Below are 27,665 nucleotides of genomic sequence, written 5' to 3' on the forward strand. Positions count from 1 at the left end.
AGAAGTCTTAACTTTTGGGACTATTTGTGATATTAATGATGATAATGGCAACATAGCAGCTAACACTTACCTAGCCCTTACCATGTAAACAGTACTATGTTTTTCACTTATTTCTTTTAATCCTCATAATAAAACTATTAAGTAGGTATGGTTATTACGTTTTATAGGTGAAGAGCTGGAAGTTTAGAGATTATATTAGTTTCTCATAATAATATGAGATTTGGGTTTGAACCCAGCAGCCTGACTCCAGAATCCCTGTGATTATCCGTTATATCATGCTGGCTCCTAAGATGGCCTGTCTTTTCAGCCATGCTTCGTTTTCCAGATGAGCTGTATTCTAGTCACTTCAGCTCTTTTTTTTTTGACCCTCAAAGTTTTCCTCAAGACCTTTATTCCAGTTTAACATTGTGTTTCTTCTTTACTTTCCTAGTTTTTCCTATGTAGTTTTGCAAAGTCCTAAATTTAATCAGTGAAAATGTGAAATGATGAAGCAAGGTATGGAAGCAAATTATTTTTCCTGAATTTTGTCACATAGCTGACATAGAAACTGGGGCAATATGAGACTAAGCTATCTTGAAACTAAGTCTATTAACTTTCAAAAACTATGTTTCGTGGTTTTTATTTTATAGTCTATATATTAGGAAATCAACAATTCTACTAAAAGACAGCTACCCTCATTTTTTAGAATTCTTTATATTGTTTATATACTGTTAAATGATTATTAAATATGCTTTTTTGTTGATGGTAACAATATTTATTCTTAAAAACTGACTTGAAGAATATTGGGTTTTATAGCTCACAGACATAGCTTTCATGCAAATCAAACAAAGACCTCAAGAGTAATTTGCGCAGACTTGAAAATTCAAGGCAAGACTCCATGAGCAAAAAAAAAAAAAAAAGGTAGTAATTTATGTCCTTGCATAGTAGTATACTTTAGTGTCAGCATATGTTAAAATCTTATCTAACACTAATCCTTAGGTTCTCCAAATACACAGAACAAATAAGACATATATGTACATATATCAGATTTATTGTAAGAAATTGGCTCATGATAGAGGCCGAGAGTGCCCTTATCTGATGTTAGCAAGTTGGAGATCCAGGTGTAGTTCCAATCTGAGTCCAAAGGCCCTTGGACTGGGACTTGCACTTGTAGTGTAAGGAGGAGAAGGCAGGAGAAGACCAGTGCCTCAGCTCAAACACTCAGGCAGAGAGGAGGAATTCTCCTTTTCTCCACTTTTTTATTCTCTTCAGGCCTCTGAGAGATGAAATGAGACCCACCAACACTACAGAGGACAATGTGCTTTACTCAGTTTACCGGTTCAATCAAATGCTAATTTAACAGGAACAGCCTCACAGACACACCCAGAAATAATGTTTAGCCAAATATCTGGGCACTAATTGGCCTAGCCAGGTTGACACATTACCATCCTACTAACTTAATCATTACCTAATCTTTACCAATTTCCAGAAAATGAAACTTATTCTTCATTCTCTATAGTAGTTCAGAAACGGTTTCTGTCACTGCTCTGGTGTGCCTTAGATATGCTGCTGCCATCTATGTGCTCATCAGACTCCCTAGGCCTTTAGTTGAGAACGCCAAATAGATAAAGAATATCAAGAAAGCGTAGGTGATAGTAGTGGAGAGGGACTATGTAACAAATAAGAGAGTCATACTTTCATACACAAATCATACTTGTGTTTTCCACTCTTTAATATTATACATTTATTCCATGTCGATAACTATGGTGGCATTTATTGACTGGTAACCAATACTTAGAACTCATCCTTTATTTTTTTTTTTTAATTTTTATTTATTTATGATAGTCACAGAGAGAGAGAGAGAGAGAGAGGCAGAGACACAGGCAGAGGGAGAAGCAGGCTCCATGCACCGGGAGCCTGATGTGGGATTCGATCCCGGGTCTCCAGGATTGCGCCCTGGGCCAAAGGCAGGCGCCAAACCGCTGCGCCACCCAGGGATCCCTCATCCTTTATTTCTCATTGTTTTCACCCTTGGAGTCTGACCCTTCTTGAAAAATATTTCATAAACTGAAGTCCAAACCAAGTTTTAAGTAAAAGTTATTACAGAGGAAGAATGTTAATTGCTTTCCTTGGGTGAGAAAATATCATTTGTACTCATTTGCTTTTAGGGTACTGCATGCATATCTTTTCTGTAATAGAGAATAACAGAAACTGAATCATGAATGCCAAGTAAGGTTTTTGTGGAAGGAGACACAATTGCTTCATTTTATAGATATTTGTCTTGTCCCCATTTCCTATCAGTAGAAGAATTTGAATCAAAGCCCTTTTGAAGATTTTCTTACTTTGCAGGCCCTACACTGGAATGGCTATAAGCCAATAGTGTTTTTTTTTTAAGTTACTTTGAACCTGAAATTTATATGAAGTGGCCCTGCTTTACTGCTTAAGTCAAGATGGAAGCCAAAGAAAAAATTTAATCCAAGAAGTTCAAGTATGAGCAATGTCAAATATAAGTACAAACACGGTCCTTCTGTAAAATAGTTCTGTGTACCAATTCTGAAATGCAGCTCAGACATAATGTAGAATGATGTGGGATAAGTCCTTTTTAATGGTAATAAATCATTTCTATAAAAATGAGTTGATTTCCAAAAAAGGATACCCATGTCTATTATTCCATTCTTATATAAATTGAATCATTCTCCCATAACAGACAATTTGATTCCTTTGCTTCCATCCCTTACCTCTCCCCACTCCCTTCCTCTTCCTGTAGATAGAGGTGAAAGTCCACAGAGGTCCTGACAAACCTGGAGGGTAAGAAGAAATTATGACTCCAAGGTGTCAGAAGAGAGAGAAGCTGCCTAGTATGACCAGATAACTTCTTCATCATTTACTGGTATCTGGAATGTTATCTCTGAGCTTACTGGTGTACGTGTGCCTATAAAACAAACATGCTACTTTAAGAGTTTAATCATTCCTGAGAATCTGAAATTGTGGCAAAAGAAATAAAAGAACTAACTTCACGATGTACTAAATTTATCAGTGAAAAGATATCCTACTTTTTAAACTGTTGAATATCCCTACTTCCTTTTTTTCCCTGTTCAGAAAGTGTTTATTGAATATCTATCATGTGATAAGCCCTACACTAGACTCTGGTCAAAGAGATGAAGAATATAATGCTTGTCTTTAAAAATCTCACAGTGGAGATAAGTAAACTAAAAATTACAATGAAGTGTAATAAAAGAAGATAGACAAATGCAAGGGGTGATTGAGGAGCAAGGAGGAGGGACTGCTCACCTCTTGGGGAGGGAAGGACTCAGGAAATCCTTTTATCGAGGTGGTACTTGAAGTATGACAGTTGGGAAGCAAAATATGGATAAAGATGTTTCTCACAGAGGAGGGGAGGTGCAGAGAAGGAGAAGGGATCTCGCTGAGGAATCTGTACACAGTTGGATGTTGCTGGAGACACCGTGAGGTGCGAAAGGAGCAGGAGGAGAAGCTAGAAGGGGAAAGATGACAGATCACCAGGGATCTTGCTGTCGCTGAGGAAAGGGGATCTTGATCAGATTTGCATTGAGAAACTCTACGTTGTCAGAACAGAAGAGCATGTGATAGCAGTAAAATCCAGAAGAGAACATGACTCTGGACCAATGAAGCTGTTCGCTGAGTTGGGCTTGGGCATCTGTGAGGAATCTGGGTTTAGAAATGTCAAAACTCACACTAGGCTTCAATGAAATCACTGAAGTTAGAGGGCAGGGCGGGCGGATGTTACCCAAGTGTGAGAATGACAGAGGTATGCCTGGCCTGACCCTAGTGACAGCTGGAACCAGAACTCCAGTCTCTTGTCTCCATTTTGCTTTCTGTCTTGGTTTCATCTTTTTGAACCATTTCCTTCTGAGAAGCCAGAACTAAGGTTACTACCACCTTTAGTCTCGCTGCTGAAGTAAAAAGGTTTCCTCCCTAGGAGGGGATCTAGGGAAGGGCTCTAACTGGCCTGCCATGACCAGGCGCCCATCCCTCAAGCAATCACTGTAGCTGTAGTTTTTTGGGTCAGTGTGGATTCGGGGCCTGCTCTTGAGTAAATCAGTGCAGTCAGAAGGTAGAGCTGGGCTGTTGCCATTAGGACCATGCAAAGAATGAAGGAACATGAAAATATTCTTTGGGGGAATCTATCAGTGAGGCAGCCACCACCATCATGGTCTAGTAGAGGCTGGATTGGGCCCTCTGTAGGAACCCCTGAGAAGTCACGGCGGTAGGTAGGCGTAGGACAGTAGACCGGGGGATGTGAATGAGGGAGTCAAAGGGGCCTCCGGGCAGCCCGCGGGTGGTGAGCCCGTTCATCAAGCAGCGACGTCTACGAGGTCCTGTCAGCTGGAGGGAAGGAGACACGACTGAGGTAAAGGTTATATCCCCGGAGGTGACCAGGAGGAACGCCCGATGGGAACTCGCAGGGCCTGTAAACCCACTGCAGGCAGCTGGCGCCTCGCTGGAGTCGGGGGTGCCTAGCAGAGGTTCCCCCCACACTTTGAGGCCGCAGGAGGCAGGGCCCTGCCAGTGACTTGAGGTTCTGCGAGTGGGTGCGGTGGGACCGCGGGGAGAGCAGAGGAATCCAGGGCATCGGCGAGAGGATGGCCGAGGTGCGGCTCATAGTAGGGACAGGAAGGAAATCCGGCCTGGGGTCTGCAGGAGCAGGCCTGGGAGCTCCCTGTGCCCGGGAGCAGGTCCAGCGCGGCTGTGGGATGGACGCCACGGAGGGGTATGTGCTGTGGCAGAGGGGAGTGTTTGTTTAAGATCTGAGGGGGGAATAGACGCCCCCTGAGGGAACATCTGCACATTTTTTAATCTGAAGTTTTGTTCTCTCCGCCCTCTCTCCTGCGCCCTGGCCGAGCTGTCGGAGCTCAAGCCTGGTCCACTCGTCCCTGGTCATCACCAACTCGGAGACACGACCCAGCAGTTTTCACCTCTCCCCTGGATCGTCTCTCCCTCCAGCATGTGAAGATGCTGCTGGGTCTCCCTTCTTGAAATAAAATGTTCTCAGTCTCTCCTCCCTTCTCTCTCGAACCCTCTCACCCATCAGACCTCTGTCTACATTCCTCCGAAGCGCCCCGATCGGGGGTCACCAGTCACCTTGATTCCACCATTCTCAGTGTTCGTTTTTCCATCTGTCCCCCGTGTTCCCCCCTGACCTGCAGTTGTGGTGATTAACAACCTCCTGGGCACGCGCTTTCCAGACTTTCCGGATTCTTCCATGCTCTTGTTTTCCTTCAGCCTCACTGCTTCCTCCTCATCTGTTTGACCTCTAGACGTAGTAGTGTCAGTGGATTCGGTTCTTGGACCATTTCTGTTTTCTTGCTCACTTCCCTCTCTTGGTGGTCTCAGCTGGTTTCAGGACTTGAAATACCATCCAGACATCAATGGTTCCCAAATGTGTGCTTTCACCTACACCCTCCTCAGGAGGCCAGACTCATATATTCACTTTGACTCTCGATGAAGACTCACCCTGTCTCATCATGATTTAAATATTTCATGTTTATTAGTTCTCTGATAGTTTCGTCAGCGTATCAAATGAAGAGGGAGACTTAAAATAACACAGTGTATCTGTGGGTAAGGTTAGCGTTTATATATAAATTTGTTTTAATTTTGTGGGATTTTGTCTTTGTCAGCTTTGGTTTGTTTGACTAAGGCAGTGGTTCTCAAGGGGGGGAGGGGGCAGCTTGTTTCCCCAAGGGAAATTTGGCAATGTCTGGAGACATTCTGGGTTGCCACTGCTGTGGAGGGGGTGCCACTAGCATCTTTTGGGTGATAGCCAGGGGTGCTGCTAACACTTTAACATGCACGGGACGGCCCCAAATGCCAACGGTGCCAAAGTTGGGAAACCTTGAAATAAAGATTTATGATTTTGAATCCTCTTAACTCTCAGTAGAAAAGACATCGAACATTGAGGCAAATAATAAAGTAGTTTGAATCTTTCTCTTTAAACACATGTGTATGAATAATTGCCAAAAGGTGGTAGCTGTCCCCAACAAATGCACATTGTGAATGGCCCTCTTGTAAGCCTGAGATTCCTTTAAGCATGCCTGTTGGATTTTGAGTACCTGCAGTTAAATAGTGTTGCTCTTGGCAGGACTCGGTGAGCAAATGAGGTATGAGCTCTCTGATCTCCGCAGTCTGCTCCGTCAGCCATGACCTTCCCAGTGTCTCTTCTTTCTACACCCTGTCTGCATCGAGCCACGGCCCAGGCAGATCCCAGTGGGGTGGCCAGAGACTACCACAGTGGGGGGAATGCAGGGCCCCAGGGCGGAGGTTCATGTGAGGTTCAGGATAAATTGGAAGGGTTTCTGTTTTGCAAAGAATATCATCCAAACTGGCTTTGTACTTTTAACTCCAAAAAAATCTTTAAGCCTAAAGCTTTTGGATGAAGCATTGAGCAATGAAATAGAACTTTTCTTCAACAAATTGTGGTCACTTCAAATACTCTTTGGTTGCTGATAGGAATCATGTTGTGTGTACACGCACGCGGACAAACGATGAAAACTGCCACATGCTCATAGCTACTTCGCTTCTTAGGAGTTAGTATAACAGAAGGGCCATAATGAAATACTTTTGAAAAAGAAGCAGTTTTGTTTAATGTGATAAGCAGAGTCATCCCCAGCAGGACTTACTGTGTCTCCCTCCTGTTTGTTCCCTTAGTTCCACTTGATCATCATAAGATGTCCATTCTTGCATTTTGTATGTTATAAAAACAAAAACAAAGCCTCTATTGAAGTATAATGCATTGTGGTAAAGACTGTGATTTAACAGATAATCTAATTCTTTAATTTTAATAAGTGTGCTGCCAGTCATGTTTTAAAGTTAAATGCTGATAATTTACAGTATATGTTTATAAATTTTGTCAGTTCTATTCCTTAAATTTTTGTTTTAGAAGATATCTGACTATGGGAATATTATGTCGATATATTTCATGATTTTATAGCAGAAAGTTTAACAAGGAATACGTATATATGTGCACACACATACTGATGTAAGGATTAGATGTAAGAACAAAGCCAGGAAATTAGGAATTTGGCTTTAGTTGTTTATCTGAGCTGCCTCCTGTGTGTTGGTGCTGGAATGATCTCACAGCAGGCCGTAATCATCTGTTCTCACAGGAAGTGAGGCCCAGTGTAAAGGGGAAGAACCACAAGACAAGATGATCTTCTGTTTCAGGATTTCATAAGGAAAAAAAAGTATATTTGCCTGATATGTGAAAAAAATCATTTAAAGTAATTATGTTTGAGCCTGAGAAAGAGTACAAGCAAAACAGTGAGACAAATCTCAGGTTTAGTTGTTTATACACACACACACACGTGTGTGTATGTATGTGTGTATATGTCTGTGTTTATACACATACACCCATATATTCATTGAACAGGCATATTCCATTGAAAAAACATAAAAATCAAAATTTCCTGAATGTCTAGTATGAAAATAAAAATAAACATGTGGGGGTGGCACAATTATTTGCATTGCGTCCAAGATATGCAGAGCAAATAATTTATTTTAATATCTTTATTTCTTTAAATCTGTCTTCATCTTCCTGCCAATTCCCTCCTGCCAGTAGGTGGGGACCTCTAGAGACCCCAAAGCAGTATCAAATCCCTTTTACTTAGTGTGATGCAGTTATTTATTTATTTATTTATTTATTTATTTATTTATTTATTTGAGAGACAGTGTGCAAGCAAGAGTGGAGGGGAGGGACAGAGGGAGAGAAGCAGATCCCCGAAGAGTGCAGAGCCCCACACAGGCTCCATCTCAGGACCCCCGTGATCATAACCCGACCTGAAACCAAGAGTTGAACACTTAACTGACTGAGCCACCCAGGGGCCCCTGATGCAGTGATCTTAATAACTCTTTAGGTAATGCCCAGCCTCTTTAATTAGAAGGCTTAGCGGGGGCCTTAGACAGTAACAAAGTGGAAGAGCAGAGCATATTAACCTGAGGACCATGGAAGGGGATAAAGGTTACAGGTGTTAATATCTCCTGGCTCCCATCAGAAATAAACGCAAACCCCCTCAGAAAGAAACATCATTCTCAGACATGACCTCTGGTTTCCAGCAGATTAAGATAACTAAATATGAACTCTCAGTGTCATCAAACGAACAAGGAAACAAACTGCCATCAGTTAAAATCAGCAGAAAAAAAAACAACAAGAAATTAGCCCTCAAGAATTTTAAATATTGGCATTATCAAATTCAGAATATAAAATTACTAAGACATCTCTAAGTAAATAAAATGATAAGTCATAAAAAAATAAATGAGCAGCAATAGAATATAAAAATGCTCAGGAAGATTTGAAAAAGAACTAAAGAGAAGTTTTTATATATGTGTGTGTGTGTATATATATAAACTATGTATATATAAAATTATATTTATAAATTATATATAAATTATATATAAATATATTTATTATATATATAAAATAATATATATAAAATTATTAAGATAAAGAATTAAAAGGCTGAATTAAAAATATTAGACTGCTGAAGGAAAATTAGGTAGATCTAAGAAAGTTACCCAAACATTGCAGAGCTGGGCATCCTCAGACCCACATGGTACGCTCTGCACACTGCTAACCTCAGCTGCAGCTTTGCTGCTATAAGCTCTTCCCTTGCCTGGTGGCCAAGGAGGCAGCATTAGCTCCAGGCATGGCTCTTCTTGGTGTCTGCTGCTGATAAAATTCAGGGGCTTCTCTCTCCACCAGGCTCCTAGGGTGCTTAGCCTCCTTCTGCCCCTCACTGACACTATGGACTGTAGACTCACTGCCTCATCTTACTTGTAGTCTGTGGCCTCCATGGTCTTACCACCAAGCCTCAACTATAGGCATCCTCCCTCACCACCTCCAGCCCATTCAGGGCTGCGGGGCAGGCCAGTTGGCTCTCATACTGCTGCTCATGCCCTGTAAGAGAGCCTTGCATCACTCCTTAGTGTATCTTGACACAGCTGCCCCAGGTCAGTCTGGGTGGTGTCCTTAGGAGATTTCTGCAGACTCTCCAGCATAAAGCAGGTTGAAAGCTCCTCCTCTCAATGATTCTTCAATGTACTGTACTTGTTATCCCAAAGGAGCTAGGTTGGAGCACCAAAACTTACCTCTCCCGCCTCTGCTCGCGTCCTCCACTGCACAGGATGGCCACATGCCTGCCCTTCAGCACCTGGGAGAAACTTTGGGTTGTGACCACTCTTGGCTTTTGATACACTAAAATTATTTAGAAAATTACTTTTCCGTGAAACGTTGTTTTCAAATTTAACTATTGTGGTACAGAATCCTATTTTGAATGATAGGGATGAATATTGACTTTCTTTTTGACTATTTGAAGTAGTGTATTAATCTTTTCCCAGACTTGGGCTAACTGTGGAGAAGGTCACATAAATATGAATGTGAGAGAAAAAGGTCTTACTGTTTTAAAAGATTGATCACAATAAAAATATTCAAGACAATAAACATTTATAACCAATAGAAGTACATTATAATGAGAGAATGTTCTACAGCCTTTGAACTGTAGTGTCTTATTAAGTCCTTAGTATGGATTATTATCCCATTTTATAGATAAGGCAACTGAAAGGTTAAAATGCTTGTTTAAGATAATGGCACATATAAAAAGAACAGAATTATTAATAATTCACATAGTGTGTAACCCTACTTCAGTGTTCTACCTCCAAAGCCATGTCCTTTGCCTCAGCTTGCATATTAAAGCTAAAGCCTGTTCCCAGGTCCTGAGATGGTGTTCCAGTCATGGTCTTAGCTCAGAACTCTCCGTGCCCACCCAGATCTATGCCCTGGAGCTTTCCTGTCACTTGAGTTCTTCTTGGAGACTCAGCCTGGAATTTAAATAAATAATACTAATATTTTATCCAGCATATCTTGATGTTTTTGAAGATGGTGGTTTTTCTTGTATGCTGTATTGCAAAATGGAAATTCTGTCCTTTTCATTCTCTCAGTGCTAGCAAAACTCACGACCTCAGTCTTAGAACTAAGATTTGACATAAAATCCATCTTAATCTTTCTTTTTCTTATGGATATACATTGATATAGCCACTCTTTTTTTTTCTATGTTAATGAGTTTACATTGAAAAATAACCTACAATGGTTGAAGAAATGTTTATTAGTGCTTTCAGTGTGTAAGTCTGTACATTTGACTTTGGCTTTTTATTTAAACCTGTTCTCAACCTCAGATTTTCAAAATCAGGGAATTAAGAGACCAAGGCATAAAAGAAGTAAGAAATCTGAACTTTTCATTGAGGCTTAATTATACATACTGTTAACATTATAATGTAATAATTATAATACTAGCGAACATTCATTGAGAACTTGCTAATCATATTACCTAGATTTTCTCACTTAAACATCAAATCCACATGTTAAGTACCTGTTATTATCCTTGCTTCACAAATGAAGACATGATGATACTAATTCCTTATATTTCAGTAATGATTTATGTTGTCCAGTGTTGTTTCATCTATACTAGCAGACCCTGATTTGACTTGGCAAGTATTTACTCTACTGGTAGTTTACAGAAGAGACTGTAACTTCAGAGATGTTGAATGGTTGGTGCAAAATACCATATAGTCAGTAGCTAAGAGTGCTCGCCTTTGGTCATTGGGCTAACTTTCCATTTCTTGGTCTTCTTCCTAGCTAAGATCTTCTTTCTAGTCTATTAGAAATCAAGTATGCATTTAAAATAATTATGAGAGTTCCATTTTGCTATGTGTTATCATGCACAGCCACTTGAGTAATCTAATCTGAGGAAGGACACCTCCTACATTATACTGTGTGGTGTCAGTGAAAACAGCCCAGGTGGGAAAGCAAGACAGCTTGGGTCAGGCTCACCTTCTTGTCCTCACTGTTGGGCAGTTTTACTGAGCCTCTTGTTCTCTACCTGCACACTTGAGATGGTTGGCAAAGTGGCCTCTAAGTCTCACTCTAATATATAATGATTTTATATAGTTATCTCCTAAAAACCTCATTCTTAGATGATAAGGCATAAAAGTAAAGAGAGAAAATTTTAAAAATAATAATTTTAAGCCTCTCCAAAAATTAATTAGTGAAACAAACGGTAGTAATAATGTTTAAAATTAATTTGGAAATGGAATTTGGAAAACAGTTCCATTTACAGTAACATCAAAGAGAATAAAGTGCTTAGGAACAAGTTGAACAAAACAAAACCAACTTATTTTCCAGAAACTTCAAAACATTGCTGAAAGAAATTTCAAAAGACCTAAGTAAATAGAAAGACATCCTATGTTCATAAATTAGAAGACATGATATGGTTAAGATGATAGTATTCTTCATGTTGTCCTACAGATTCAACACAATCCCTATCAAAATCTCAGTGGGCTTTTTTGCAGAACTTTACCAGCTGAACCTAAAAATCATACAGAAGTTCAAGGGACTGAGAGTAGCTAAAACAATCTTGAAAAAGAACAAAGTCAGAAAACTCACACTTCCTGATTTTAAAACTTAACCGTAAAGCTAAAATAATCAAGAATGTGTGACACTATCCTGAGGATAGATAATAGATCAATGAAATAGTACTCGGCGCAGTGCTAGAAGTGATAGCCATTGTCAGAGTTGTTGAGGTCATGATCGTTGCAGGGTTCTGATAGGAACTTAAAGACAAAGGCTTGTCCAGAAGCCCCTGCACCAGTTTTGCGTGTCCCTGTCTCACGGCTTAATCAATCCCTCGGTGACCTCACCAGGCGGCTGAGCGCAGGCTGCTTCTCTAGTGGGTGTTTCCTGACCACATCCAGCCACGGAGTTAGCCAGACTTGACTGTTTCTGTGCTTGCCAATCTGTCATCTCACTTCCGGCAGTACTGATTTGTCTGTCTTATTCTCTCTGTGCTACTTGAGAGACGGGGCTGCTGCTTCAACCCCAAGTTTCTCAGCTCAGTGCTCAGTACTTGCTAGGTGCTCAGTCAGTACTGTTTGACCAAATAAACAGTAAGGGTAGAGCTGAGGTAGATTGCCTGATCGTGGTCACATGCTTCCATGGGAGCCCCAAACATTTGCTTACTAGTAAAGAGAATAATCTGAACTGTTCTGTGTTGGGAACTTCATCTAATTATATGGTATCACGAGTTTATTGAGTGTATTTGGAATGATAGTATAGTCCTATTATTAAAAAGAAAGATATCAAGAAATCTACATTTAATTATAAATTTAAATTTATTTGTTACAAGTCCATAGAGAATAAAATATTGCTATTGGGTAGTAGCAGATTGAGAAGGGTTGCACTTATTAAATATTTCTTCATTTCGAAAGGCTCATTTTTGAAGGAGCTCTGTGTTTTATTAACTCCTATGGAAAGTTGAAACTTTGGATCTCTTAATGTACTCTATGAGTTGCTAACAGAAACTGAAAATTTAGATTTCCGTGGAAGCCCCGTTGTCATTTTTAATGATGGCATTGGTATAAATGTGTACACCAAATTTTTGTAGTAAGCGAGCTAGTATATGTTTGCACTTGCCCTGGGCCATGTTCTTGCCAAAATTTAGTAAACCTCTTTAGGAAAATTCCCCTTATCCCTGTGCCAGTTTCTCTAGAAGCCAAAAGCTTTCATCATAACTCACCTCCCTGCCTAATCTGCAAAAGAACAAAGCTAAAGTTATTGAAATATGATAAATAATGATAATAATCTATCTAAACTGTATGCAGCCATTATTGACTTTATACGTGTTATTACCTTGAGAATTTGGCATTACCTGGTGCTTTGTGATAACCTTACCTAGAAACAGAGGCATGGGTAAAATCACCTCAGAAGTGTCTTTTACTATTGTCCTTCTCTGTAATCTTTTAAAAGTAGGGGCTTTCATTAAAGACCAAAGAACATAAAACAATTTCACTTCTTTCTTCAATTTATGGTACCTTTCATCAATTGTTTCAAAATATTTATGCAGAATTCAGGAGGCCAATTCTGTACATAGCACTTAAGTGAATTTGGAAGGTGGCATTTCAGTCAGTATAGTACAGAGAAACTTTTGACTTGGAACTGTGTCATAATTTATAATTGGATAGCTTTGCAGGTTTCTAGAGAATGATCACCACTTATTGGCAACCCAAACGCATTTCTTGTTTGTTTCCTTTAAATAGTTATACCCTGTGAGCTAAGTTACTCTCCTCTCCCTTTCCCCATGAGCACCAAAATAGCTTTATTAATAGGAACATATGCTGTTTATGTTCTTAAAAAAAATCAGGGTGGTCTTAGATGTCTGTCTTCCATTCTGGCATTTCCCTTTATACAACCCTTTTGAATTTTCTGTTTAAAAACTGGCATTCCAATAGCTTTTCTTTGGCCTAATGCCTGGGTCACATATAGCAGCAGCAAATTAGGAATGTTAAGACGTCCCCCAAAGAAAAATGTTTGTTATGAAAGTAGAGCTGATGTGACACTTAGAATTAGAGCTTCTTAACTTATCTAAATGACAGTTAATGATCGTTTTCTTCTATTCTTATTTTAAAGGAGGGGGGAAGAGAATGAAAGACATGCCCAGAGGCTGAGGTTGGGTTTGGTTCACCAAACTGTTAAATGTCAAATGTACTATACTGATAATACACCCTTTTATCTCTTTTTTAGGAGCTAATTTTGTTACTCGAAAAATTAGCAGGTCAGTGGCTAAGATTTACCTTGGACAACTGGAATGTTTCAGCTTGGGAAATCTGGATGCCAAACGAGATTGGGGCCATGCCAAGGACTATGTAGAGGTAGGAACCGACTCATTATGTTCTTAAAAATACTTGTATCAGCTGGTGTTTTCAATGCCAGGCCTCAAGTGGAAAAGCATGACCTACAAGAGGTGGTAGCTTATAAAATTTTCCTAACGTAAATATGTTTAAACTCTTACTACTTTCAGTTTAAAGCTTCACAGTTCAACTTTACTTGGAGATCACACTGAGTGCTCCTTGAATGTGGAAACGTCTCACAATTGTTCTTTTCGTTATTTAAAATGAAGATGTTGGTCATTAATTTGGACGATGGATGAAAAAAATGCTTTTCTTTCCAAAGCCTCTTTCTCCTTCTTTTTGCACCTTCTCCTTCCTGCCTGCCCAATAGACCTATAACTAACTGTGAAAAAATTTTTTTAGGTTTAAAGGTGCAGTTCTCAGAGCTTCAGGAAATACAACCTAATTTCAATTTGTATAGTCCAAGACTTTTAGATTTACATTATACTACCAAGGTATCCTAAGAGTAATATTCTTACGGAGCATTTGGTTTCTGGTTATTATCATACACATTTCTTAAAGTACGACTTTGCACACCAATGAATTTTGTTAAGTAGAGAGTTGTTAATAATGATACTTTTGCATAGTACTGTGAATATAGTCAAAGGGAGATTCAGATTTTCACTCTTGGGACTTAAATGCACAATAAATTTTGGTTTGGGTTAGTTAGATGTGTTACATGTATAAGTAGTGCGACTTTTCTTTAAGCAAATGGTTATATTTTACCTTTCCATGATCATTATGCTTTTGAGTATCCATGGTGGTTTCTGTGGCCAGACATGAAGGAGCATGTTGGTAACATTGTCTTTTTCCCTGGAGTCTGCTTGTCCTTGTTTAGGTGCTTACAGATTTCCTGAGTTCAGGAAACTATTTCTGTCCTTAATGATTCCTCTCTGGGAAACCGGATCTGGCTTCCTTGTTCATTGATGCGATTCAAAAAGAAACTTGAACATTTATGAAGGAAAGCAAACAAGTAGTTTACTTGCTAACACAGAGGTTAGTCTCGGCAGTGTTATTATTTTTGTCTATAACAATTAAAAATGTACACTTGAACGCCTAATACTGATTTATATTATGGACAAAAAGTAGCTCTAATTTTAAATTTTAAACAATGTAACAATTTGATCATTTCAGTATGTTCTTCTAAGCTGTCATTACAAAGAGGCATTTTGTGACAGTAGACATTTAGATATATTTTAAACACATCACATTAAAAAATATGTAAGGCCTTACTTCCAGAAATCCTAAGTAGGAGAAAAGAAGTGTTATCAATAGATGCTGAGACTGTTTTGTCTAGCCTATATGGCCTAACCTACTTAAAAAATATGAGGCAAGTTTTATAAAAATGAATACATTATTTTTTCAAAAATATCATTCTAGTTCTGCATATACTTAGAGTCATAGAGAGCTAATAGGTATCCTTCTTTTCCAAGGTCTTGTTCTCTAAATTCAGAACCAAATAGATCAAATTTTATTCTATTTATCTTTTTTGCACCAAGGTAAAAAATGATGTTTTTATTAGAACTCAGAAATAGGGGCATCTGGGTGGTTCAGTCGGTTGAGCATCTGACTGAGTTTCTACTCAAGTCATGGTCTCCGGGTCGTGAGATGGATTCCTGTATCAGGCTCCACGCTCAGTGGGGAGTCTCAGAAATAGACTTTGATAGTGCAACAGCATACCAGATGTTAATAATGCTTATTACTGGTTATGTTTATTTTCTTCTTTATATTTCTATGGTTTCCATGTATTTAAAATGAATAAATATAAACTTTTTCAATCCGAAAAAAAATCGACATTTTAAAAAATAGGCCAGAAAAAAAAAAGTACAACACTATTAAATAAATACATAAGTAATGAGTAAGTCTTCTGTGAGCTCAGTGGAGCTGGAAGGGCCATGCTGCTGTCTCTCCCAAAGTGCCGAGGCTAGCACTGGTCCAGGATGTAGCTCCAACCTTGAAACAAAGGGGCCACATTTGTTTTCATTTAAAATAAAAGCATTTTATATACATTTTGGCTCAAAGGCTTCAAAGAGGTCTTCCCAAATGCTGTTTTGAAGAGTCCTTGACAAGCTAGTGTCAGTCCAGTAAGCCCAAGAAGCCACAGCATCCATGCAAGAGTAAAATGTTCTGGCCTTTCAGTAAGAATATAAAACTTACAGATTTCACGGAGAAACAGACATATGAAATTAAGTCATTCTCATTGGCATTCAAGACCTGATTTGTTCCACAATACAAGTAGGTTTTGCTGTTAAGGATTCCTCTGGGGTTCAGACAGTAACACGTGTTGATGATGTAAGAAGCATTGTATAGTTTCCGTTTATGAGTCCTGAAAGAAATCTTAATTTCTTGATTTCCAAAAAAAGTGTCATTATTAGGTAAGAATTCATAGTTTGCTGTTTCCATTTTAAGAAATATTACCATCCCTTGCATTTCTAAATGTATTAAAATGAGGTTACCTCACAGACTTATGACTAAAAGTGGATGTTGCCAAAATTAAAATCAACAGCATAAGAATGAAAAAAGAGAAGCATTGTTTGTTTAAAGTATATCTGCATCGTTGCACTATAATCAGCTTTAGAATAAAGAAGCCTTGGCAAGTGCAGATCAGACAAGTCATAATAGCATCTTATTTACATACGTTTTAATTATATAATCATCCTCCTTTATACACAAACATTTTGTACTGGTGAATCTTTAGATGAAGTGACTTATACTTTTTTAGTTATGGAAGAACTTCCATGATGAGTAGAGAGCATTTGACAGAGAGTGTAGAGATCCTAGCTCTGTCAATGATTTGCTTAGGGTTTTATATCTCAGTTTACCCATCTGTGAAAAGGGCATAATAACAACCCTGTAAAAAATTAGCACTAATGTGCTATACATTCGTGATTAGAATCTACCTCTTTCTTGTAAACATTTTTGCAACAGTTTATACAAAGGCATTTCCTGTTGCTGATTCAGGTTCATTAACATCCATTTCTAGTCTTATTTCCTAGATCAAAATGATTCATAACTTAAACTTGAGTGGGTAAGTGGTATTTCAACTTGAAATAAAGAATATAAAAACTGTTTTAAACTATATTGTACTTCAGGATAAACAACTTATATGCAGTTACATCTTTTCCAATATTTTATTATAAACATACAGGATTATTGAATGAATTTTACCATGAACAGCCACATACCCACCACCCAGATTCTGTAACTAACGTCTAACAGTTATTGTTGCAATTTGAGAAAAAAATATTACTGTTTAAAAACTACTGTAATGCTGATGGGTCAGAGTTCTAAGTACTCAATTTACACAGACACAGGTTATCAAGAATTTACCCTTCTTATGGAATATAGTCAACTGACAATTCAAACTTTTAAAATATTTTTATCTTCTTAAATAATTATATGACACCATCACATTCTGTTTTCATGCCTGCCACCTTCCACATACATCGAAGCAATTCCTAGTATTCATGAGAACATGCTGGGGGCTGCATACCACATCCAGGCAAATTCACGTAGTCAATGTGGTACCCGTAGTGCCTGAAAAGTACCAAGGAGAGGATATCTAACTTCTCTCAGGGGCGTTGGTCTTCCCATATATCTTCTGTTCAGACCTGCCATGGCCATGGTTCTAGTTGCTACATATGACAGTCTTTTAAACCTCATCTAAAACCCGGTAAGACTGCACAATGCTAAATTGCACAAAGGTAAGCAGATTTCTTTATCGGAGGAATAACTTCTCAAAACTTAGGCTAGATGAATGCGCTGTGGCCTGATAAGATTAATAAAGGGTTTCTCAAACTTATTTAACTTTGCCACCCTCTTAATAAAAAAAAACATATATTGACATCTAACAATGCAGAGGTGGAAAATGGCACCATATGTTTAAAATTAATGGTAACAGTTTGATTAACAAGGTTTCAGTGTGATCCCACCTTGAAAAAAACTAGAACACAGCTATAGCCAAAAATTACTGAGAGGTGAGCTAATTGATAAGGGCTGAACTGGAAGTATCTTAAGTTTTTACCACTCATAACAGGGTCCTTGCTCTTGGGATACATGGATAATCAAGTGACTTAAGTCTGAGCATTTTCCAAGACACAGCGAAAAGCCATTTAAAAAATAAAAAATATCATGACGTCGGGATCCCTGGGTGGCTCAGCAGTTTAGCATCTGCCTTTGGCCCAGGGCCTGATCCTGGAGACCTGGATCGAGTCCCGCATCCGGCTCCCTGCATGGAGCCTGCTTCTCCCTCTGCCTGTGTCTCTGCCTCTCTCTCTCTGTGTGTCTCTCATGAATAAATAAATAAAATCTTAAAAATCTAAAAAAATATCATGTGGTTTTACTGCCAACAACTGACCATAGAGGTGCTCCTGAAGAGTTCTCCTAATTCAAAGGCAATCCACCGCATTCAAATTATTAGGGGAGGATTTTTGAGATTCATCTGAATTTTAATATAATGGTTTCTCACACATACCTCTTTCTTTTCTCCCTCCTCCCTCCATCCGTCTCTGCATCCTTCCTTCCCTCTCTTCTTTTTTCTTTCTTTCTTCCCCCTCCTACTTCTTTTTTTGGCAGGGAACATAGATTAATTTTTAAAACTAGTTTTAGAAAAAAAAAATAATAAAAATTGCCAAATGTTGGATACTCATTATGTGCCAGAAACCTTACTGAGAGCTTTACATACATTATCTCATACGCTACGTGCAACAGTCCTTTGGAGATGAAGGAATCGAGGGTGGGGGAGTCCAGGGGATGATCCGCCAGTGCCGCGGGCAGCAACGCTCAGCCCAGGCCTGGGACCAGAGCCGTTCTCACAGTCACTAATTCACATCGAAGGGAGGGGAGCCGCGACCTAAGCAGGGGGTCTGGCTGACTAGGCATTTCCCAGAGCGAGAAGACAGTGAGCTTCTCTCCGGCTTCTCTTTATAGTCCAGGGGGAAGGGAGAGGCCTGGAGGGGCAGTGTGGCTGAGGCTGCGATCAGATCTTGCCAAATCAGCCCAGAATGTTGGCTCTACTAGGCAAAGATGCAGAGGATATGTTTGGGGGTCGGGTAGCTGAGTGTCCCTCCCTGCTGTCCATTGTCCCCTGCGTGACTAACTTTCCTTAGAGCTGTCATTCTCCGCTGCTGCTGGCAGGGACCTGCAGAGAGCCACCGAGCTTGGCTGAGGGAAGCCCTGTGCACAGAGCCCGGAGAAGGAGCCGGGGCTGTGCCTTCCCTTCTTCCCCACCTGGCAGTCCGCTGCTAGCATTTTGCATCCTGTGCTAATTCACACAAATCTGGAAGAAAAGGATGCCATCTAGACACTTGTCTAAGACTTTATTTAAGGGGAGTTTATTGTTGCAACAATGTCAGCAAACTGTCTCTATCTTTTTGTTCAGGAGGGTAGCTCCATTTTTTTTGGTGTGTTTGAATCCTCTAAAGTGTTTGTGGTGCCAGAATGTGCTCTTTAGGTAAGGCCTCACTTAACAGAAATGTGGAAAGTCCTAGTTGCCTTATTTCCTCTGGCCAGGTCTTGAGTGACTGGGATGACCTCACAGGAGGGGCCAAGCCCCCAGATTCCTGACACTCTAAGCTCTGTTTAAATTGTTGTCTTCAGTGAATGAAGACTACACCAGCGGAATTTCTAGGATGGATTATTCATCAGGTTTTCATCCACAGATAGTTTAGAGACAAGGAGGTGTGGATGCAGTTTTAGATCATGTTTTCAGTTGTATTTTGAAAATTTTAAATTGAACATCTGCCATCAAGCTAGAAAAGTAGTTGTTGGCAAATGTGTGTGTGTGTGCGGAGAGAAAGAATGAAAATGAATATGGAGTGGAGTTGCGTATTCAGTAGGTACAGTGCCTGTGGAAATGGATTATGAAACTTTGTGTAAATGCCATTTAAGTTCTAATGGGTGGCAATTAACCACATTAAGGTAGAAGCTTGTGCTCCACCCTGACTCACTCCCACTGATGCTAAGTGTCATCATACTGCTGTGGATCATGAAATGGCTGTTTGTACCTCTGAAAGTCATGGTTCTATTTCTGAGAATAGTCTTAGGAAAACAGTGCAAAAAGCCCCCTGTTACTCTTGGGTTATCCCACTTGTTTACGTGCATCTAGGCCCTATGTGCATCTAGGCTGTGCCGTGAGACCCTGGGAGCCTTCCCTCCCACCCCCAGCGGGGCCTGCCCAGTCCGCGCCGCTCCTCTGCTCCTCTCCTCGTCCTGGGCCACCTGCCCTTCCTCACACTCTCCTCCGTCCTCCCTGCTTCTCCGGGTCGGTCGTCTCCTTTCCCGGTGCTGCCCACTTCTCATCTGCTTCCACCCACAAAGGAAAACTGGCTATTTCACTTTAATAACAAGACTGTTCATGTGATGTAGACGTAATTGCCTCTTATAAAATATGACATCACCTAAATTTAGTGATGATTTTGCCCACAGAAGGTATATATTTTTAATAGTAAATGCTTCCTTTTTACATTAGGACACTCTGGAAAGGACAGACTATTTGCAGGGAAGGTAATCTTTCCAACTTTCATTGTGTCCGTCCCATGCCTAGAAACGCCCATAAATTACTCTCTCTCTCATGCATGAGCACACAACACACCCTTACACACGCACAGAGTCAAAATCCTCGTTTTGACATTCATTTTAAATTAGAGTACTGTTTGGTTTTATTCTGCTTACCTGCTTTATTCACAGGAAATCATTTACTAAAATTACTTGTTCTGTCCCCACAGAGCCGGGGCCTGTGCCCCTTTCCTGTGGCTTTGTCAGACCATTTAAGGGCCTCTTGCTGCCATCAGGAGCCCAGGCTCCAGGTTCCCAGGCTTGGCCTTAGGGAACCCTTTACTATAAGCGTGTTTACATCCAAAGCCACAAAGCAGAAAACCTCTTCCAAATAGAATGTTCTGTAAGGCAAAGACATGCATTTTATTTTCTGCTTCTGTGTGCCATGCTAGAGAACATCTCTGCTTATTTTCTGCCACGAAAACATAGCAGTGAAGTCTCAGAGATTCTCCTTATCTTTTCTTTCTAGGTAAGGAAAAATTTTTGAGCTCCTCTGTGAGTGTTGCTGTATTTGCATTTGTAAGATCAGTTATTTCTTTTTCTACCTTTTGAGTAGAAAGTTGGGATACCTGGTGGCTCTGTAGAGCAATTCGATCTGAGCTCAGGGGTGATCCCTGTGATGGATAACTTGATCTATCCCACTGATTGTTTGCCCAGGGCAGCGACTGTGAGACTAAGAGGCAGATACGTTTTTGGACTCTTTTTGGGAATAGATCCTGTACAGGAATGCAATGTCTGCCACCTTGACTTGCCAGTTAGTTTTAAAATAGGTGATTGACTTTGTTCTGTGTTCTTTACTCTATGCTTATCGTGGTTAAGAGTATTCAAAAGCCACCGTCCTCTTGGGATCAAATTTCCAAAGGATTTTCCCATGTGGCTTTTACAGTTGTTCCAGAAACTGGAGGTATACGTGCAAGCTAAATAGGCCCCCCAGATGGATCCCATTAGGTGAAGATCCCCTTTTCATTTTAGAAAAGATAGACTGGGGCTTCCACCAAGCCCAGTTAATTTATATAAGTGCAGTTTTACAAAAGCAGAATTACTTAAAAGCAAAACTGAGATCCGCTTGCAAAACTGTCTTTGCATTGTCCGTTTGAGCCTCCCATGGAAATTATTAGTCAAGCTCCTAAAGAAAGAGATGGAACTACTCTTTAGTATAGCTTCCCCAGCTGCCTCTCAAAGTCACATAAAATGTTTGAGATCACTTCTGCTTTTTCTCCTCCTATTACGAAGAGAATGGTTAAGTTTAACTCATTACTGTTTATTACTTCCTGAAGAATCCAAGTAGACCGACATCTTTGAGAGCCAAACCATTCTCCACAAACACAGGATGTGATGTGGTTAGTTGTCCAGTATGTCTCTCTCAAGGAAGCTCCTTGAAGGCAGGAGCTGGATTCTATTCCTCTTTATCTTAATCGCGCCTCCCAACATGCGTGGACAGAATGGCAGATGCCCAGCAAATACCTTCCGTGTTTGACCACTTATTTATACAATTTATAAAAATGAATATGTATATATGAAATGTGTTTTTTATTCCTCTCATTATTAAAAGATTGTTTTCTAACCTTAGCATGAGATATTCCATATTGACTTTAACTCATTTAGTTTTCAACTGTGGTGGATTTACTTGATTCCAGGAAGTAATGTTTTCAAGTAGCTTTCTCTTGTTGCATGCAGACGGTAAAGGAAAACTACTGAATAGTGCCCATATGTTCTCACACTGTGGTAAGTTTCCCAATTATCTACAGATTCTACTATCATTAGACTCTATTCCTATTTGTAAAAGAAGGATATATGAGCAGATGGAAGCAGCAGAATGAAAGAATGACGTACTGGTCCTGATTTACCAGACACAGTTTTAATAATCACAAAAGTGGCATTAGCTTACAAGATCAAGGGCCCCTCGGTATGACCGGTAATACTGACATCTGCTCGTTCAGAAACCTCTTTACTTGTGTGGTCCTCACTATATTTCCCCTCAGTTTTCAAGACTCTCATTTGATAGAGGATTCTTCCAGATAAAGCAGGATTCCCATCACAGATTCTGTTGTTTTGGAAAACTTTCACTCTTCCATCCCATCCCCCAGTCCACTGTATCCCTCCACCCTAAAACACTCGCACACACACACACACACACACACACACACACACAGCAAGTCACTTTCTAATAAGACTGTTTTTAAAGACATATAAGGGGCGCCTGGGGGGGCTCAGGGATCAAGGTCTGCCTTTGGCCCAGGGCGTGACCCCGGGGTCCTGGGATCGAGTCCCACATCGGGCTCCCCGCGGGGAGCCTGCTTCTCCCTCTGCCCGTGTCTCTGCCTCTCTCTGTGTGTCTCATCAATAAATAAAATCTTTATTAAAAAAAAGACATATAAAAGGTAAAGATTCTTATAAGGAGTTCTATGATAATGGCTGTAGAAAACCTACATAAACCGTGCAGCTAGCAGAAAAGAAAAGTATTCCACGGTATCTTTTTGGGTTCCCCGAGTGTGTAATTTCATTTCCTCCCCTGGCCGCGCAGATCCCTGTTCCCAGGTCCGTCCTCCAGCCTCTGAGTCACCAAGTGGAGAGGTGTGCTTCCGCCCCAGGGGCGATGGTGTGTGGGTTGCCTGGGTGGAGCACGGAGGAGGCAGGTTGCATTCCAGGAAGGTGACCGAGGCCCTTGCCTCTTGGCCACTCTGTCACCATGTCCACACAATACAAATACTCATCCTGGGTGTGGCACCAGCTTCTCTCTCCTTGCAAAGATCAGAATCCCAGAGGCTTCGTGGTTTCATATGTCTTTTTCTTATAGTATCTCCTTTGGGTCAAGAATTACTTGCTGATTTTCATTGGATCTTAAATTTCAGGTTTGAAAACAAAATACAAAGAGCTTTCACCAGACCGTTCTTTTAACCCCCTGAAGGTTATCCTCCTGTATTTGTGTAGTGCTTATCATTTACATCTTTGGATTCAGTTCTCCCAACAAATCTCAGTCAGTGATTAGGAGAGCAGGAATTATTATTTGCATTTTCCATATGAAAAAGCTGGCTTTGAAAAGCGATACCCTGGCCTTGTATGGAACAGTGGGTTCCAGCCTGGTCTCACTGGCTCTTCAGCGCAGCCCCTTGGTGTGAAACAGCACGTTTCTGGGTTGCCTCTTGGTATATTGAGTCATTCTTGTGAGATTTTAAAGCCGTTTGTTTCACTGACTTCAAAAGTTGACCGTGTAACAAGTATACCCTTTACTAGGAATTACAAGTAAACTAGCATTTTTACTCCCCACCTTCCACCCGTTCTGTGAAACAAGGAGCACAAATAAGAGAAAATGAGTTAGAAAGAAACTCTAAAACATGCGAAGAGCCAGAAGTTAAAGGGCCAGGTCATACATCCTAAATGGGAGACTTCCTCTACAGTAAGTATTAATAGTTGTACAATCATGTAATTTGAAGAAGATATCAACTGTGTACAGGAAATACAGGTTTAACAGAAATCATTTCATTTGATCCTTATCTTTAAGAAAACTGAAGAAGTTTGAAGAAATGGCATCGGTGGTTTGAATTCCATTGCCTTTTGTCAGTGGCAGCTGAAAGCCCCATTGTAGTTAACTATCTGCTAGAGCCTTTGGGAAACCAAAGCATCATTGACTGGCCGGGCCAAATGAGTCATCTATTAAAATTATCCCTAATGAATTACCGGTTTGCTTGTTTAATTGCGCGTGATATAGGGCTCCGGGATGTTAGAGGTCTAGTGAGACTCAAAGGAATTGTGTTGGCTCAGTTAAGCATGTCAGTAGGATCTTTGCTAACTCAGTGCACTGATATTCCTTCCTTCCCTCCCTTCCCCTTTCTCTCTCCCTCTGTCCGTCCCCTTTTCTCCTCCTGCCCTCCTTCCCGTCCCTCTCCTCTCCATCCTCCCACTCCTCTCTCCATCTCACACAGGCTCTCTCCCTCTCTCTTTCTCTCTGTGGGCAGGGCCGGGGGGCAGGTCGGGGGAGACCTATCAAACACTCTTCAGAACATCTCAGGTAGGGCTCACAGTGTTTGGAGTATTAACCACCCAGCTTTGCTCAATGGAAGCTTTCTTAAAGCCTGATTAACTACTGCTCGCATGCCCTCTTTTACTTGGCATGCGCTGGGCACTATGTGAACAGCAGTTTATTGTGAACAGGTGGCTAGTGGGCTTCCTCTCTTTTTCTTAGAGCTGTGTTTTCCATATAGACCAGAGTAGCAAACACATCATGATGGTAAAAGGCTAAACTACGTGAAAACCATGATGATCACATGAGTTGGTATGATATCACATTGGTTCTTGTACCGGCAGGAATTTTAAGATCTTTAAGTATAGCTTACCTTCCATGTGTGTAGCATGTTTGAGAGAGAGGTGGCTAGCCCGTCTGCTCATTTCTTCTTAAAATTCTGTTCTGCTTTGGGGGTCACTCTGAGCTGCCTCCTTTTGTTTACTCTCCTTCTCAGCCTCTTATCCACAAGGATTGACCATTTCCCCTGTAGTCCTGTCACCCTCTATTCAGAGCTCTTTGAGTATCTGCTGCCAGGGCCCTTATCCCAAGTTGGCCAGGCAGCCTTCTCACAGACGCAACACCCTCCACATCCCGTCACCGTGCTGACCATCTTTTGTAGCCCCCAGTGCCCCTCAGAGTGCCCGAGACATAGGATGTGCTCAGTGTGTGTTTATGGAATGAATGAATACCTGAGAATGAATACACCTCAAACCAGATCAGCTTCGTTGATTCCTTTAATTTAAAAACTGAAGCAGAGCAGCCTGGGTGGCTCAGTGGTTTGGCGCCGCCTTCAGCCCAGGGTGTGACCCTGGGGTCCCAGGATCGAGTCCCACATTGGGCATCCTGTGTGGAGCCTGCTGCTCCCTCTGCCTGGGTCTCTGCCTCTCTCTGTGTCTCTCATGAATAAATAAATAAAATCTTTAAAAAAAAAAAAACTGAAGCAATTTGCTACATCTTCTGATCCTGTGCCCTTGTCTAGCAGGTGAAGCAGTTCATTATTCAGAGCTATCCAACAACTTTAGATAAAACAGCTGCTTCAGAGGCACCTGGTTGGCTCACTCGGTTAAATGTCTGCCTTCGGCTCAGGTCATGATCCTGGGGTCCTGAGATTGAGCCCCACGTTGGGCTCCCTGCTCAGTGGGGAATCTGCTTCTCCCTCTGCCCCCCCACCCGCTCCTGTTCTATCTCTTGTGTGCTCTCTCTCTCTCTCTGTCAAATAAGTAAATAAAAAAAAAAAAAAAGCTGTTTCGGAGTCTGAACATAACTGCAATCTTGTTTAGCTCTTCCCACGAAGCATCCATCAGATCACATGACCAACGAAAGGGCTCCAGGATGCATTTTGTCATAGCTGTGGAGACTCATCATCTAGGTGGTTCATGCATCCGTTGGGGAGTATACTGTTACAAGTGACGGCTTACTACCATTACTTTACTCATCACTACAAGTCCAGAGGCAGGTGCAAGGCACTGCACGATTCATAGATGCCAGGGCCAAATCTGACTATTCCTTCTCTCGGGACTCCAGGGTGACAGCGGTCCCAGCTGTCCTGTGCAAATCCCCTAAGGACTGTGTCAAGGAAGATAAGGCTGCAAATCTCTGGGTGACCAGCTCTAACATTCTGTTAGCCAGAGCCATGGCCCATGGCCCCCCTGCTTGCTAAGGGAGATCGTGATGCTACATTTTTAGTCTCTCAGCCTCTCTTTTTGGTCAAGGAAGACAAGAGACTGGGTGCTGGGAGACCCCTGTCTGTGTACAAGTGTGCATTTGCAAATGGTATGGTTCTGCACTGGCAGAGGGACAGAGGGGACAGAAGGGGACCTGCAGCACGAGGCTCTTCTCCCCACCTCACCCCAGAAGCTTGGGTTGAGTCCTGTACCGCAGTTGAACTTGTGTAATTGCAAACAACCACATTAAACTGGATGTTCAAGAAGCCAGAGTGTAGACTGTAGTTACTTTGGGCTCTGATTTAAAGGTTTATTTTTTTAAATTGTTTTTATGATAATTCATAGGTGCTCAATCTAACACAAATCATATGCTATAGTCTTCCAAAATTTTGTTGCAGTGCCTATTTAAAGATTGCTAGGAGCTTTTCTCCCCATCAAGAAAACCATTCAGATCTATGGTATAGATCTACTGTGTTATTTTTTTCCTTCCTTCCCCCACCCCCTAACATCCATTTACTGGTATGGATGGGAACATAATGCAAAACTGTGCTTGTCTTATTTACATAAATCTCCCTGTTAGCTTTCCGTTTTACCATATCTGCATTTTTGAGTTTGACCTATTAGTGCTTTTTTGGTTTTATAAAGAAAAAAAAAGTGCTTCCCTCAGCAGAACCATCTGGCTTCGTTTCCTGTTCCTCAGCAACTCTATGTGTATTCTAACAAGGCCAGCCCTGTGGTTTTCCGAGTGGTGCTGTTACACTGGTGGTCTTAGAATTCAACAGGAGTGATGGAAAAGTTACACTATAGGCCTCTTTCAAGTCTAAAGTTTCCAAGGTGGAAAAAAAATGCGTATTATTGTCATTTTGACATAGCTTTTTTTTTTTTTCTGTGACTGAAATATAGTCTTTTAAAAAGAATTACACCATTCTATTCTTTGAGGAAGAAAAGGCTTCTAAAATGTCTTTTAGTTAGAGGGCTACCCATATACGTATGCCAGTAAGCTGAGGTGATTGAAAATATAATTGGGACATGCTTGCAATATGCAAGTTTTCTTAAAGAGTCAGTTAACAGTAACTAGTTGGGTTTTTTTTTTCCCTTAAATTTAGATATAATTGACATGTAACATTACAGTTGTCCCTGAAACAACATAGGTTGGAACTGTGTGGGTCCATTTTTACAGAGATATATTTTTTAATAAATACAGTTCAGTACTGTAAATGTATTTTCCTTATGATTTTCTTAATAACATTTTCTTTTCTCCAGCTTACTTTATTGTAAGAATACAGTATATAATACATAGACGAAATAGGTATTAATCGACTGTGTATGGTAATCAGAAAGGCTCCTAGTTAACAGTAGGCTCTCCGTGGTTAAGTTTTGAGGAAGTCAAAAGTCATACATGCGTCTTTGACTGCAGGGGTGTCCATGCCCTTAACCCCTGCATTGTTCAAGGGTCAACTGTATATTAGTGTCAGGTATACAGCATAAGTTTTCAATATTTATATATATTGCAAATTGGTCACGACAGTGAGTCTAGTTTAGTTAACATCTATCACCATATATAGTTAACAAAATTTGTTTTTTCTTTTGGTGAGAACTTTTAAGATGTACTTTCCTAGCTTTGAAATATACAATATAGTATTAAAACTGTAATCATCACGCTGTACATTACATCCCATGACTTACTTGTAAGTTATAATGGAACTCTATAATGG

General features: G+C 40.5%; 1 protein-coding gene across 1 annotated transcript in view; it reads left to right on the forward strand.

Annotated features, from left to right (window-relative positions):
- Positions 1-27,665, forward strand: part of GMDS (GDP-mannose 4,6-dehydratase) — a 574,889-nt gene that overhangs the window by 279,938 nt on the left and 267,286 nt on the right. Inside the window, exon 7 of the mRNA XM_072814020.1 lies at positions 13,583-13,710. Within this exon, the coding sequence (XP_072670121.1) occupies positions 13,583-13,710 (128 nt within the window). The remainder of the gene's footprint in view (positions 1-13,582; positions 13,711-27,665) is intronic.

This window comes from Canis lupus, chromosome 37 (assembly GCF_048164855.1).
Source record: "Canis lupus baileyi chromosome 37, mCanLup2.hap1, whole genome shotgun sequence".
Classification (NCBI taxonomy): Eukaryota; Metazoa; Chordata; class Mammalia; order Carnivora; family Canidae; genus Canis; species Canis lupus.